The 15,685-nt window shown below is 39.4% G+C and overlaps 3 protein-coding genes across 3 annotated transcripts in view; 2 read left to right on the top strand and 1 right to left on the bottom strand.

Annotated features, from left to right (window-relative positions):
• Nucleotides 1-15: 15 nt before the first annotated feature.
• On the top strand, nucleotides 16-4,360 carry LOC138013406 (man(5)GlcNAc(2)-PP-dolichol translocation protein RFT1-like). Its single transcript, XM_068860475.1, has 3 exons — nucleotides 16-1,214; nucleotides 2,477-2,708; nucleotides 3,366-4,360. Exons 1-3 carry the CDS (start codon nucleotides 98-100, stop codon nucleotides 3,652-3,654), a joined length of 1,638 nt encoding a protein of 545 aa, XP_068716576.1. The 5' UTR covers nucleotides 16-97; the 3' UTR covers nucleotides 3,655-4,360.
• Nucleotides 4,361-4,391: 31 nt separating this feature from the next.
• On the bottom strand, nucleotides 4,392-10,131 carry LOC138013405 (uncharacterized). Its single transcript, XM_068860474.1, has 3 exons — nucleotides 9,870-10,131; nucleotides 8,627-8,777; nucleotides 4,392-6,002 (listed from the first exon to the last, which is right to left on the bottom strand). Exons 2-3 carry the CDS (start codon nucleotides 8,730-8,732, stop codon nucleotides 4,408-4,410), a joined length of 1,701 nt encoding a protein of 566 aa, XP_068716575.1. The 5' UTR covers nucleotides 8,733-8,777; nucleotides 9,870-10,131; the 3' UTR covers nucleotides 4,392-4,407.
• A 2,708-nt stretch (nucleotides 10,132-12,839) lies between these two features.
• The window catches only part of LOC138012681 (tubulin alpha-3 chain-like), a 5,116-nt gene continuing 2,270 nt past the window's right edge, over nucleotides 12,840-15,685 (top strand). The window contains exons 1-3 of the mRNA XM_068859524.1: nucleotides 12,840-12,973; nucleotides 13,366-13,588; nucleotides 14,627-14,775. Coding sequence (XP_068715625.1) covers nucleotides 12,971-12,973; nucleotides 13,366-13,588; nucleotides 14,627-14,775 — 375 coding nt within the window. The 5' untranslated portion in view covers nucleotides 12,840-12,970. The remainder of the gene's footprint in view (nucleotides 12,974-13,365; nucleotides 13,589-14,626; nucleotides 14,776-15,685) is intronic.

The raw sequence follows: 15,685 nt of genomic DNA, 5'->3' as shown, positions 1-15,685 counted from the left end.
AATTCTCAACAAAGACATTACAGATTGTTAAATGGTGCATTTTCTTTGACTATCCAATCAGCATCTTCAACATATTGAGCCAAGCAAGATTTCCAACATGGCGGACGAGAAGGACAGTTTAGTGGGAAGCACTGTTCGTTCCGCTTCTTACAACGTTATTCTACAAGTTACTTTTAGGATTCTTACCTTTGTAATGAACGGTATTCTTCTGCGTTACACCACGAAGGACATGATCGGAATTGTAAACGTTCGACTGATGCTTCTTAATCAAACTATTGTCTTTGTTGCTCGCGAAGCTTTCCGCAAAGCTTGCCTCAGCAGAACATCCGAGAAGAATTGGCCCCAAGTGATCAACCTTCTATGGTGTGTGTTCCCAATAGGAGTGGCCTTATCTGTCGTTCTAGGTTATGTGTGGCTGTTTTACCTTGAAGCACCAGATCCAGGGAAAATACCAAACTATCCACTTGCAGTTGTGGTCTTTGCGGCTTGTGGCTCAGTTGAACTCTTATCCGAGCAACTTTGGGTCGTGGCTCAAGCTTTCGTGTTTTTGCGCCTTAAAGTTACCATAGAAGGCATTGCAAACTTTGCAAAATGTGTTATTACACTTTTCCTAGTGATGTTTGTATCAGATCTTGGGATTATCTCATTTTGCCTGGCACAAATGGCTTTCTCAACTTTATCCATGCTCCTCTATTATATTTACTTTTTATATCTCATTCAGCGTTCCCCTAAAGACAAAGGTTCGGTTGAATTTGATTTCCCACTCAAAACTGTGCGTGATTTTTTCCCACACCCAATACGAGGCAAAAGTTTCATCAGCTGGGGACTGGCTAATCTCACTTGGAGCTTTTTCAAGCAATCCTTCTTGAAAAAGATCTTAACAGAGGGTGAACGCTACATCATGACACTGTTTAAGGTGTTAACCTTTTCCCAACAAGGTATCTATGATGTTATCAACAACCTTGGTTCACTTGTGGCAAGATGCGTTTTTATGCCAATTGAAGAAAGTTACTATACATTCTTTGCTCACACCTTAGTAAGGGGAAGCAGTGCTGATCAGCAAGCAGAGAAATCAGCAAAAACTGCATCTGAGACTCTAGAAGTTGTTCTTAAGTTTGTAGTCTTGGTTGGGATGACATTTTTAGTGTTTGGATACAGCTATTCCTTCTTGCTATTGGACATTTATGGTGGATCAACTCTCAGCAGTGGAGAAGGTAGTTAATAACTTTCCTGTCAATTATCCTAGATTTTTTAGAGAAAATGGAAAATTCATATAATGGAGGGTTAGGTGTGCATTGAAGATAACCAACTACAGACATAACAGAATGTTACTATTTTAATCACACACCAGAAACTAACTAACATGAACAAAAATTAAACTTGCAAATCTAAACATGAATGGCAGTATAGATACGCATACTAGGAAGTGGCTTTTCCAAGACACAGTTAGCCCTTTGGTGAGTGCCTAGCTTCTGCCCTGGACCTAGGGCTTACAGACTAAGTGTGTCCTGGAGGATTAGCCCCAAGGGTTAAGGGTGGCCCCAATGACTGCAGAGGCCTGCATTCCTTCTAACACATCCAGAATTGAGACAACACAGATGATGGAACTTAAAAGTCTCATCATCTGTGTTGTTTCAATGCTTCTATCCCACAAGATCTCCACATTCTCATCTTCTGACACCCTCACCCCATCCGGAATATTCTTATAGAGCACATCAGCACAGTGTACATCATACTTCTGACATAGCTCCCAGTAGACACTCACCCTTATCCAATCATGCCACTGCCATGATCTCTCAATGACAACCCTCATAAACTTCCCATGCAACCTATTCTCCTGAAATGTCTCCTTCCTTGCTTTCTCTACCTGCATCTTGTCCTCATTCTTCGTTTCTCCCACCTACAATGTGTCTCCAACCACCTTCAACATCCACTTGTCACTCCAAACAGACCAAGCTCCTACTCCTTCATACAATCACACACACTGATCAATCTCCTCCCACCATCCTTCCTCTTCATGTACAATCTTGCTATACTCCCCGTCTTGTGGGACACCCCAAACCTCTTCATCATCTTCATATCCATTGTCCTCAGTTCCTTATCACTCCAGTGCAAAATCCCTGTGCTGTACCTCACCACACCTATAGCTCATACATTTAAGACCCAAATCAAAATTCCCACCATACACCTTTGACCTTGCCATTAGTTTCATCCTCCTCAAATACTCGTGCTTGACTCCTTTTGCATAATATCCTCACCCTCTAACACACCAAAGTACTTACACCCATTCTTGTCAACTTCACCCATCACCTGACCACCCAGCAAAACAATTCCTTCACAACAAACCTTCGGCTCCTTCTGTTCTACCTGATTGAGCTACACCCTTGGCAATTCAGTTTCTGGCCGCAATAAAGGGTGATTTATGGCAACAAGAAACCCTTTACCATTAACTATCTAATATGTTTCATTATGTTAGGTCCATCACTGCTACGATGGTATTGCTTGTATGTATTGATCATTGCTGTCAATGGCATGACAGAGTGCTTTATGTTTGCAACCATGAGCAAGGAAGATGTTGATTCATATAATTACAAAATGATGATGTTCTCAGTGCTGTTCTTAGGAGCTTCCTGGTATCTCACTGTTCTTGGAAGTGTGGGCTTTGTTATAGCCAACTGTTTGAACATGCTGCTCCGAATATACCATAGGTACGAGTAAAAGGAAGCATGTGTGTGTGTTTTAAGACGGAATCCACCAGAATTTCGAGTAATGAGTGGACAAAAACCCAGTACCAAGATTATATACATTGTACTGCAAACACTGGATGACTGTTTTAAATTATCTTATAAAAGAAATCATTTCTAGTAACACCAGATGTCAAAAACAACTGTTGAACTTTGTAAGAAACAGTTGAAAGTACTGGTGAAATGAAACTGATGATAAAATTTTACCTGTGTTTGCACAATTTCTCAGAACTTTGAAATTTAATTTTTTTTTGTTCCCATGGAAATTGACTGTCAGTTTTCAGTGTTATTTCAGGCATTTATTCATAGCTTTAGCTTTAAGGAAAGGATTTTCTATCGGATTTCATCTTAAAATTCTTTAACTATTACAGTAGAAGATTTACCTTCAGAGCAGGTTTCTAGAAGAATTGGGAGCTTTGTACCTTTGAGATACTGCAGTTATCAATATTTAGTATCAATACTTCAGAAGTGAATGGTGATTTTGTCAGTTTTGATAGGTTCCCTTGTAGGTGAACCAAATTATGAAACAAGTAATTACCGGCAATTGACCCGATTATCATTACAAAGCCTGTTGATCAATTCCATGGAACTAACGAAAGAGTGGATTATTTTTTGTTTCAGTGTTAAATTTATCCATAACTATTTCAAGTCAACCCCTAATCGCAAACCTTTACATGGCCTCATACCGTCACACTTGGTAATTGCGGGCTTTGTTGTGTCTTGGCTTGTGACTACCACGTCAGAAACAAGACTGTGCTGTAATCATGGATGGCATTATCGCATTCTACATATTGCAATTGGTGGAGTTTGTCTACTGATAGTTGCAGGATTTGTTTTCATAAAAGAGAAGATGCTTGTGAATTTTGTGTTGCAGCATTGGTTTGGAACAAGAAAGAAGAAAGAGGAGTAAGAATACACCCACTGATGACTGAAGAGCCATTTATTTTTTGCTGGTAAATGTGTTTCACGTGCAGAACTTTATTGCTGCTCGGAATTTGGTGTGGTTTAACACAATAGCGAAAGGACAAAAATTTGAAATAACTCAATTGTGATGGTCTCGGATATTGTAAGGTTAAATTGGTCAAATTAGTTCTTGAAAGCTAAAAAATTGATTAAGGACGGTGCCTACTATTTTTATTGTGCACACGTTCTGCGCATCTCGAAATACTCTGATTTCCTATGGGTGGTGCTTATTAATACAGGGATATTTTTGCGCGGTTCAAAACTATGGAGAGAAAGCAGAACTTAGAGAGTGCTCATGGTATCCAAAATGAAAATTGGGGATAACCATCCATTTTTCAGAGATAAGTGAGCTTCAATTTGGAAAAGAATGCCATACATTGCTTTTTATTTTAAAGCTTTTTACAAATATTGTTGATTAATTATCTTCGAAAAATGCGTGGTTACCCCCAATTTTCTTTTTGGATTTCAACAACACTTGTCAAGATCTGCTTTTCCTGCTTATTCAGTAAACCGCACAAAAATACCTTTGAACTAGTAGGCACCGTCCTTAAACTATTAAAAGTGGAAGTGAAATGTTTAGAAAATATATTGTACTTTGAACTGAGAGATTTTCACCTAGAGATTAAATGCCAAGTTTTAGTCCCCTTGTACAATCCAGTATGATCTATTCTCTGCGAATGGTTTGATGAAGGCCAAAGTGTCACCGTCTTCCAAAATACCTTAACCTCTTATTTTTCTGTGCGGAAGCCAAATTAAGGCAGCCTCGATCAGCCAGGGTGTAGCTATCTGTTTCGCGCATGCTCAATCCAACCGCTGTGGAACCAAAACTGCTGTCACATAATATAAGAAAATCACTTTCCGCCAACAAAAAATGGTCAACCAGCATGGCAATGATTCCGTCAGTAAACAAGCCAGTGTCATTCGTGGGGGTGTGGTATCCATCTTCCGGAGAGGCATTTGTGCGATTCAAGCAGAAAGCCGTAAGATTGAATATTTCAACATTGTAGCAAACGAGTGTTGTGTTACTGCTGTCTGTGTAGTTGCAGACCGCAGTGAAGTTCACGTCTGTCGTGTTGAAAAGGATATCAAGGTGTAGAATTGTTAAATTTGAAGTTATAACCTTGCGAGGGAAACTTCTCTGCACTAATTGTCTCACGCGCGTGTTGTCCGTAGACACAAACCACCGAACATTGGATGAATTGTTTTTCTCCCTCGCAAAGATCGCGTTTTCAATCTTGCGCGCACATTCAAAGAAGTTCAAAAGATGTGAAATATTTTTTGAATTAGGGCTCCTTTCATTGTCCGACGCGAAATAATCAAATTGATCATCCCCTGTTCGTATATGTATCCCAATTACCGGCCCGGCATCAAACCTAAGCTGTTTTTTCATTTCGTCCAGTTTCCTTGTCACAGGCTCGGATTTGGAAAACAAAAAATGGAATGCGCACCCGATAAGATTGTACCTTGGCGCGTTGGAAGTCAGCGGCTTTATTCCTAATTGTTTTGCACGTTTCATGAGGTACGGATTCAGCGTAAGTCCCCCTTCAGCAAAATACCATATTGTAGTTATTTCCTCAACTGGCCAATCAAAATAATTTTCCAAGTCGGTCGAAGTGAGCCACTTTTTGAAGTGACTACTGTCCTGAATAATCCATCCCTCTGCCTCTCTAATATCAGTCTTCGTTGTTCCCCAGTAATGTTTTCTTATTGGTAATCCAGTGCACACATCAGTAGGTTCCGAATAATTCCATTGGATGTTTCGCGGGATTAGATGGTTTTCTATCGGTTCAGGCGCACGCCAGTCAATCAAAAAAGCTCTGTCGATCAGAACTGACAGATAAAACAGAGATACAACTGCTCGTAGTCGATTTCCATAACCACAGCATCCTTGTCTCGTACCGGGACATAAATAAACCAAATATTTTTCTTGACGGCGTCGGCTCAAAATGTCTTCGTGAAGTTTACGGTAATTTTTCTGCCATCCCGTGCCACATATCTCCTGTGACTTCCTTTGAGTCCAGTTGTCAAAGTTAAACTTCTCCCTTGGAGTCGAGGTATATTTCGAAGCCGTTTGTTTGACCCTAAGTTCTGAGTTTGCGATAACAACGGGTTTTTCAGCGTCGCTTCTAACAATTTTTCTTGTCCGTCTGTTATTTGTGTTATCGTTCCTTTCTAGTGAACTGCTGTTTGTATTTACGGGGTGTCTTGCTATGTTGCTATTTACTTCTTCCATGTGATAACGATCCTTGCCGAAATACTGAATGATAGTGTCAGCTCTTAAGTTCACAAAATGACCTATTGATAAGAAGAAAACAGATTGTAATGTGCTATCCATTCATTCACTCACTCACTCACTCACTCACTCACTCACTCACTCACTCACTCACTCACTCACTCACTCACTCACTCACTCACAAGGAAATTTTCCAATATGGTTCAGAAGCATTACCTATCGTCGACAAACAAACATATTTGGGAATAGAAATGACCTCATCTGGTCGCTATACCTACGCAAGAGACATCCTTAGCAAAAAAGCTTATAAAGTTCTTGCGACAGTGAAACGATTGTTCTCCAATTCGGATACGACCACAATTACAATTAAGAATAAGCTTTTTGATGCCCTTGTCAAACCTATACTACTATATGGATGCGAAATATGGGGACCGGAGCTATTATCATATAAGACCCATTTTGACAAAAGCACTATCGAACAAGTCCATATCAAGTTCTGTAAACAAACACTAAATACCCCATGGTACACAGAGAACATTGCCTGTAGGGCAGAACTTGGACGGTACCCTTTAAGTATAGACATAAAAGCTTCAATATTTAGTTACTCGCTTAGATTACAGCATAAAACAGTCAACCCTCTCTTAAAGGAAGCCTTTCATCACGCAAAAAGTCACAGCCAATTTTTTGATGTATTAAATAATGACGAAACTATACGAATGCACTCTATAGGCAATACATCAAGCCAACTACACATTAAGAATGCTCGTTCCTCCATAAAGAATCAGCTTAAAAAGGACTACATTCGAAATTGGCTGAAGGCTCGCAACAACACTTCCGAAGGCTCTAGAGAGAAATTTACACACAAAGAAGTCAAATTCGACTACCAATTGGAAGACTATCTCAAAACTATCAGAAACCCAGCACATAGAATAAGTATGACAAAATTGCGTCTGGGGGTTCATAGCTTGCGAATACAGACTGGGAAATACGAAAATAGAGGTGCACCAATCCCAGTAGATGGAAGAACGTGTTTAGTCTGCAATAGAGGCTATATAGAAGATGAGCGGCACTTCTTGATGTATTGCCCAGGGTACGATAACATTAGAAATGAGCTCCATTCTCTCCTTTCAACACACGATGTTGTTTTCAAAAGCCTTAATGATGAGGATAAAATACGGTATTTACTTACCCTAGAAAACGAAAGCACTTCAAAGATAATAGGTAAATACACATATTTAATGTTTCAGAAGAGAAAAGACTTCCTAAATGCAAAATAATTAAAATAATAATTTTATACCAATTGTATTACAAGTAATTGTATGATCTTTTTAGTTAATTAGTTATTCTAGTAGATATCATCACCTTTATTGTAACGAGACCGATACCTCCCTTTGGAGAGTAAGGCGCAATAAAGATTTACTGTTTACTGTTTACTCACTCACTCACTCACTCATACACTCACTCACTCACTCACTCACTCACTCACTCACTCACTCACTCACTCACTCACTCACTCACCCAGCACATAGAATAAGTATGACAAAATTGCGTCTGGGGGTTCATAGCTTGCGAATACAGACTGGGAAATACGAAAATAGAGGTGCACCAATCCCAGTAGATGGAAGAACGTGTTTAGTCTGCAATAGAGGCTATATAGAAGATGAGCGGCACTTCTTGATGTATTGCCCAGGGTACGATAACATTAGAAATGAGCTCCATTCTCTCCTTTCAACACACGATGTTGTTTTCAAAAGCCTTAATGATGAGGATAAAATACGGTATTTACTTACCCTAGAAAACGAAAGCACTTCAAAGATAATAGGTAAATACACATATTTAATGTTTCAGAAGAGAAAAGACTTCCTAAATGCAAATAATTAAAATAATAATTTTATACCAATTGTATTACAAGTAATTGTATGATCTTTTTAGTTAATTAGTTATTCTAGTAGATATCATCACCTTTATTGTAACGAGACCGATACCTCCCTTTGGAGAGTAAGGCGCAATAAAGATTTACTGTTTACTGTTTACTGTTTACTGTTTACTCACTCACTCACTCACTCACTCACTCACTCACTCACTCACTCACTCATACATTTATTTGTTCATTCATACTTTTCACTCGTTTTCTTTCCAGTCTTTCTCGTCGTCGGCAATTACAAATTAACAACAAGTGATTCATTGACTTTTCGCTGTCATAGCCTTTTACAAAAATAGTTGCGCAAATCGGGATTTTACAATTTGACACACCAGGAGCAAAACTTCATGAACCTAACTTTCCGTCAGTTTCATTTTTTCTGGGGTTCTGAAGTTGAATGCCTTCCTTCCAGACCTAGTTAGTGAATTGAAAAGAGGGGAAAAAGAGGCAAAAAAATAGCGATTATGCTCTCATCTCTTTCATTTAAGTTCGTTTATACCTGCTAAATCAAATGTTTTCTAACTAAAAAGAGTCCCAAAAACAACTGAAAACGAAATAGACAGGACATTTTAAAGAACTCAGATGACTTTGTGCAGTGTGCAATGGAATTAAATTTGGTCCTCCTAAGTGTAAGAGAAAATCCAGTAGCTGAGTTGCTGGTTTGTAGCCGAGTGGATTTTTGGAACCCGCTGCATCCGTAAGAAAATTCTGGGCCTTTACTATTAGGAATTATTTCGCTCCGTGATAACTGGATCTGGTTCTCACCTCTTATAGCAATTCTCTGTGTCGTGCCAATGTAGTATAGTATTATTAACACAACAATAAGAATCAGACCAAAAAATGGAATGAATTCTCGGCGACGTGCAATCATTCTTAGATTGATGGTTCTCTCGTTAATTCACCTCGGTCTGGGTTCCTATAATAAGAACAGAATATGAGATTTTGCATTCTACAAGTGTGCCCATTTAGAACTGAGGTAATGGAGTGTTAATGTACAGGGTGGGCTGTGTGAGTAACAAATTATTATTACTGTCAACCGAACGCTTGTGCATTCACACTATAAGGGCGCTTTCCTTTTGTCTGAAACGGCCGGCTAGACCTGTCATTTTGCACAGAAAATGCAACAGTTTGAAGGAACACTTGCATTATTATCCCTCGCATTCTTCTGCAGGATTGCAAATCATCCTCGAATTGTGTTAATTTGAAGGCATTGTACAATTGGTCCTTCCAAATGCCCGGTCTGACCTTTCAGTTCCATAGGGCAACAGTGGTAAAAACGGACTTAACTGATTAGAGTGTAACGTGAATTGCTAAGTATCAATTGCCACCCTGGTCAGAGTTTTTCTCTGTCCTCGTGTGGGCCCATTTCCATCAGTAGGGCCAACGCTCATGGTTCATATGGGGTAGATACTTAGCACTGACTTCACATTACACTCTTATCAGTTAAGTCTGTTCAAATATAAGTGCTACACGGCCAACGTTTGCAAAAACGTAATCCTTGTTTGTACTCGTACATGTTAATTGCCGTGACTCTTCAGTTCCCACGGCCTGCTCCCGTCTGACCCTTGTAGCTCAGTCGGTAGAGAAGCGGTGATCTAACCGGAAGGTCGTGGGTTCAATTCCCACCCTGGTCAGAGTTTTTCTCTGTCCTTGTGTGGGCCCATTTCTATCAGTAGACCTCAGTAAGGCTAACGCTCACATGGTTCGTATGGGGTAGATACTTAGCACTTCACATTACACTCTAATCAGTTAAGTCTGTTCAAATATAAGTGCTACAGGGCCAACGTTTGCAAAAACGTAATCCTTACTTGTAGTGGTAAAAACGGCCTTGTTCCTTGGAATTTCACTTATGTAAAAGTAATTTTTGCCGGCAGAATTTATACAATGATGACATGTATTCCAAGTGATACGAGTTTACTTTGCGATCCAATGGCTCGTCTACTGGCATTTTCTTCCCTCACTTGTCATGTGCAAAATGAAACTAACATTCTCATACCTTCTCACTCACCTTTCCTCTATTTCCCCTTGTGTTGCGGTTCTCTTTCCGCCTTACACTAGTCTAATAACGTCGAGGACTCAGAACATTTGTTCACAGCGAAGAAGGAATTTACCGCTGCTATTCAAGCTATAATGCTTTTAACTTTTACAGACGCCAAAATTTAGTAATTAACTAACTCAAGTATCGTGTTGTGATGCAGTTTTGCCTAAAAGTGACTTTTCAAGAAGTTTAAAAGTTGCCGATTGATTTTTGCCATAGTGAACAGCGTCTATCTTGGTAGACAGACTGCATTTGCATAGGTTTGTTACCAAAGATGGGAATATATAGCGTTTGTTTACAAAAGATTTAGATTCTTATTTAATCAGTGTCATCCGGCATTATTCTTTTCCACCTCTTTTTGAAAGCGTGTTCATCAATAAACACTAGTCTTGTTTTAGGAACTACGGGTTTACTATAAACCTGATTAATGAAGACTCGTTCTCAAACTTGAGTTAATACTATTTTCCCGGTATCCCACTGATACCGTAAACTGCGCCTTTTAATTCATAAACCCCCAAGGAAACGAGCGAAGTTTCAAAAACCGTAGCACATGGTAGAATCGAGTTTTACTTTCGGCGACGCTTCTTGCAACGTTACAATGAATTTTCAAGCATTGCGTAATCTGATGAAATATTATTATTATTATTATCATTATTACAGTATTGCTATATTTTAAATATTATAGATCAAGTTGCGTATCCGTATATGTTATATCAAGAGCCCATGAGTAGGAGCTTGCCTCCCCCATACAAGCCCTATGAGTCAACCCTTGCCAGTATCTTTCTATTTTTAGAACGCTACGAGTTGTTTGGCACTGCACGCACTGTTCAAAATGGCCAACCAGAATAAAGTCATTGTCTAACAAAGACAAAAAAAGGAAAAACAATGTACGCAAATTGTGCGAATTTATGTAAATTGATGTAAATGTGAGTCTCCTGCTAAAGGGTTGGTTCTAAAAATAGAAAGATACGGGCAAAGGTTGACTCAAGGATATGGTGCATATGGGCTCCTGGTTATATATTTTAGCTTTAAATGTAATTTCTCGAAGATATTAACTCTTAATTGTAGCTACTCTGAAATTCGAGATGAAATGAAGTTTATGTGGGTATGTATGTATGAATGTTACCTTTAGCAATGCGCGTGCGTACACTTTGTAATCCACGACTCCAGTGCGTACCACATGGAAGAAACAAATGACTTTTTTCAACAATATTAACGCGATCGAAATCTTTCATTAAACCGACAAGGGATGAACTGAGCTATAGGTAAGATAAGGATCTGTTTCATGTGGTGTAAGGGCCGACATTTCTCTCCCTCACTGCTTACTGGGGGTAGGTATCTGAAATACCACTTGCGCATGGGCGTAGTCAGGATTTTTCAAAGGGGGGGTCACACTGCGTCAAACAGAGGGTACTCGCATTTTCGCAACCTGAATATTGTAGGTTGTAAGGAAGCACGAGGTATAAAGCGTTCGATAAAGCAAATGGTAAATTCAAGTAATAAAAGCTTTCCAAAATGTTAATCTTCGGCAGTCATCTGCGGAAGAAGACTGCAACTTTTTCATATATTTGTTTGTTTTTACCCACCCATTAATTTTCGCGCGATTTTATCGGCTACTTTACGTCACGTGGTGGACAGTTATCCCGCAATAATCCCCGTCTGCGCCGATATTTGTCCTACGATCATTTCCGTCGAAAAGGAATCAAAGCCAGCAGAAAAAAAAAGGCAGCAGGAAAGTTTCAACTTTTCATCTTTATTCTTTTACATGAAAGAAAAACAAACTCGTTTTGTAAAGTCAAGTGATACTGACATTAACAAGCTGTTTTCAAGTCCTGTTGCGGAGAGTTCAAAATAGTCAGCGAAATGTGTTCCCGGGGATGTGTTGTCAACGTCTTTGAAAGTGAAGAAAGTTGGGAGTACTACGAAGACTTTCAGTCCTATGTAAACTGAGTCATCAGTTTTATGAAATAGATAATTAATACACAGTGTTTACTGACTGTTAAAAAAGCCCAACCGTTCTAGTCCAGCTTTAGCAACAGTCCACCCTCAACGTGAATCCTTCATGTGCTCCAGACTTTGCACATTTTGGGTTTTTCACGGTTGTAATTTCCTTATTAGCTTTCGCAGGGACAATTAAAATGATTTTGGTTTTTTTTTTTCCTGAGACCGACAAGGCACTCTTTTTTTCTTGTCAGGTTTTGAACAATATGACTGCATAACTAAAAGTGCCATTTTTTTTGGAACAATATTGTTAAAAGAAGACGAGAAGATTATTATCGACAAAAAAGAAATTGCCGAATTTTTCAACCACCACTTTGTTCACGTCGCTAATGGCGCTCCTCAGCTTTAAAAAAAATTATGGCAAGAACTTTTTCAACATTCTAGCATTAAATAAATCCGTGAGCGCTGAGACGAGTCTGACAGAAACTTTAAAAAATTTCAGCTGTTTTAAGCGATTGTGAAAACCGGCTTTCATATATACCTTGTCCCGACAAGGCAAATGTATAGAGCAAAATTCTAGGTGCTTCAAATCTTGCGCAGCATTTGATCGACTCATAGACTACATGTTATCAATGGACATCTTCTTAGCAATGTACTTAGTAGCTGAGAGACATCTCACTACGCTCTTCAAGGTAATGCCCTCAGGCGAATTGCGCTATTCTACGCTCGCTTCATGACCTTCATCCAAATATAAGCCAAAATTTGCTAAAAATGAGTGTATCCTTCGCTCGCCTTTCTTCTAACTTTTTATATCTTTGGGTAGGCTATAAGGAAAAGTTTTCATTTAGATCTGAAAAGCCTTAGTTTTAGCTTGCCGGATTCATTAAAACAATGAAGAGGCTGTTTGAATCAAAGATCTCCTCTTTGATTGGCTAAGAAGGCTACTCTCTCCTAGCATACAATTAAATATGATATTGAATAAATCTAGAAAACAGATATTATTCAGGTAATATCGAAACATTTTATATTCAAACTCGAGGCTGAGTTCGTTGCCTTTCTACCTGAGAGTGTTCATTTCCCTTGTTATCACGTCGGGCTCTGAAGCTACCCAAAGCACAGTTACTGCTAAGATGGTATAACCATTTTTTTCTTAGTTCAGTACAAGTAAATTCCTCATATTCGGCCCTTTTGCCGGCATATTTTTGTATTTTTAGTTAAGAAACACAATATGGTTTGTGTGATAGTTTACATTAATGTAAGGTAGGAAGCAATTGAAATATATTTAAAGCGCATAAGGCAGCCATCCCTGTTAGTTTGACTTCATCCGAAGAGACTTGGTTTCAAAACATGCTGACGAGACTACCGAAAACAGGGGAAAGGCAGAATGGCAATTCTCGTGAAAAGTTGCGGGAAATGATCCAGAGATTTCTTTTTGCGACGAAACGTTCTGTGATCTTACGAGTTTCGCACGCAAGACAATAAAATACGTCAGATTCATTTCTTTTCTATTTGTTTCATCGTATAGCGTGAGTGTATTTCTATTCATGTTGGACAAGCCGGATGTCAAATAGGTAATGCTTGCTGGGAACTTTACTGCTTGGAACACGGAATCCAACCCGATGGGCAGATGCCCAGCGACAAGACGCTTGGTTATGGCGATGACTCCTTCAACACATTTTTCAGTGAGACCGGATCGGGAAAACACGTTCCTCGAGCGATCTTTGTTGATCTGGAGCCAACAGTTATAGGTGTGTCAGCATAAACTTAAATGACAAATAAACAAGGATTCTTATATTTTTCAAGACCCACTTTATGACTTTCTTTTTTAAAATATTCTTTGAGATACTGTTTTTTATTGTACTAACTTTGTACAGCAATCGTTTTTAACTCCCTCAACAATTAAACGGTTTTTGACCATAGATGTATTTTAAGTCCCTTGATATATTCAGTTTTAACTGAAGTGAGGAATATAATTTGTTGTAATTAAGATTTTAAGTCTACCATAAACCGATCTCAGAGCTGTTTACTTTCGAGATAGGTATCCGTAGAAACCAAAGCGTTGAAAGAAGCATTTACTTTATGTGAATATTTGCAGTGCTGATACGAATAAGTAATTTATGATGTTTCAATTCAGTTCGGTTCACTGTTCTGTTTAAAACTAATCAGAATTTTTTATATTGTCTTTTTGATGACACCGCCTAGCCTGCGAGAGGGGGAGAGAAACGACCGCCGGAAATACGTCTGCGTTCGCAGGCTAGACACCGCCCGGTTGTGGGTCAAACCACTATCGTAATCAGTGCCTTGCTAATTATGCCCTTCTCAAAGCTCTGCGGGTCGAGATTGGAGTCCATGCTTAATCATAAAACCGAATAAGCGGGACACCCAGTAACACCCTCGCTTGGCATAGCTTCATATGCATAATAGAAATGACCATGCTGCAATAGAGCGGTTTTCAATTGAGTATCGAAAGTAATTAGCGAATTACTTTGGTTTTGCATCTACTTCACTCAGTGATTGGTTCAAAGTTCTCGCGCCACTTTTTCAACCAATCAGAAGTGAAACCAAAACCAATCGTGACTCGCGCGTGCACATTTTCCCGCGCTTTGTGTCGGCTACGTGTAATTACTTCGAGTTTTGATTGGTTTACTGGATTGTCTCCGTCCTTTTTGATTGGCCAAAGTAATTACTTTGGTTTTGGTTTTACGACACTCATTTGAAAACCGCTCTAACACCAATTCCTTCAGTGCAATATGCTAATTGATGTAATTAAATATGTGTCATTGCAGATGAGGTCCGGACAGGGACGTATCGTCAATTGTTTCACCCTGAACAACTTGTTACTGGCAAAGAAGACGCTGCTAACAATTATGCTCGCGGGCACTACACTGTCGGCAAAGAGCACATTGACTTAGTCCTAGATAAAACACGGAAAATGGTCAGTCTACTTTTTACTCTAGAGGCGTATCACATTCGATAAACATAACAATAATAGCCCGAGTCCTGGATTATGGACCTCTAAGCCAAATGAGATCTGTAAATTCAAAGCTATGGGGTTTGTGGTCTCTTCTATCTAAAATGACTTTTGGCAATCACAGGTTGCTAAAAGGTATGAAAGCGACATTTACGTGTGACTACTGACTACGAAGACGAGTTGGACTACCAGTGCGAGTTTCCAATGTCAAACTGGTAGCGTTCACATAACTAGTACATTCCCCTCGCTTTTTATCTCTAGGCCGAGGAAAGCTTTAATAAGTTTGGAAGCTCGTTCACCTTCTCCTGGCATATTGTACTCGTAGCCAAATCCGAAAGTCCGTAATGAGCCAAGGGGTACTCAGAGCAAGTCAGTTCATTAGTATCTTGCGCATCATAATTAGGTTTGAGAAGAGCACTGAGCAAAAAATTGAGTGGCGTTAAATCCCAACTATACTACTTTATCGAGCGAATTTGAACTTGAACTCATTAATTAGGGAGCTTAGGCACGCGCGTTTTTGAGACGCGGACGGCAACCGGAACGGTCAGCTGTTTTGTCTTTTAACTTGTCTTTTCACAACCATATTTACATTGCTAAGTATCTTTTATCCATTCGAGATGATAAGTATAAAAATGTGGGAGACACCACAGTCCTGGCACGCGAAATGTTGTCTTCCGGTTGCCGTCCGCGTCTCAAAAACGCGCGTGCTTAAGCTCCCTATTCACTCTGACGAACTTCTTAAGTCATCGACACCTAAACCTCCCCCATAGTTTCACTCCTAGAAATCATTGTGTTAATTCGCTTTTGACAAGGTCACGCTCGAAACGTCTGCAACCAATCGCAGGAAAGAGAGTGGAAGCAAGTGACAATTGAC

Source organism: Montipora foliosa, chromosome 8 (assembly GCF_036669935.1).
Source record: "Montipora foliosa isolate CH-2021 chromosome 8, ASM3666993v2, whole genome shotgun sequence".
Taxonomy (NCBI): Eukaryota; Metazoa; Cnidaria; class Anthozoa; order Scleractinia; family Acroporidae; genus Montipora; species Montipora foliosa.
This window is presented reverse-complemented; position numbering and strand designations above follow the sequence as displayed.

Coding starts and splice junctions, on each gene's coding strand:
- LOC138013406 (XM_068860475.1), top strand. CDS start 98: ATGGCGGACGAGAAGGACAGTTTAGTGGGAAGCACTGTTCGTTCCGCT. Junction 1,215..2,476: donor AACTCTCAGCAGTGGAGAAG/GTAGTTAATAAC, acceptor TCATTATGTTAG/GTCCATCACTGCTACGATGG. Junction 2,709..3,365: donor CTGCTCCGAATATACCATAG/GTACGAGTAAAA, acceptor TTTTTGTTTCAG/TGTTAAATTTATCCATAACT.
- LOC138013405 (XM_068860474.1), bottom strand. CDS start 8,732: ATGATTGCACGTCGCCGAGAATTCATTCCATTTTTTGGTCTGATTCTT. Junction 6,003..8,626: donor ACAGAGAATTGCTATAAGAG/GTGAGAACCAGA, acceptor TCTTATCAATAG/GTCATTTTGTGAACTTAAGA.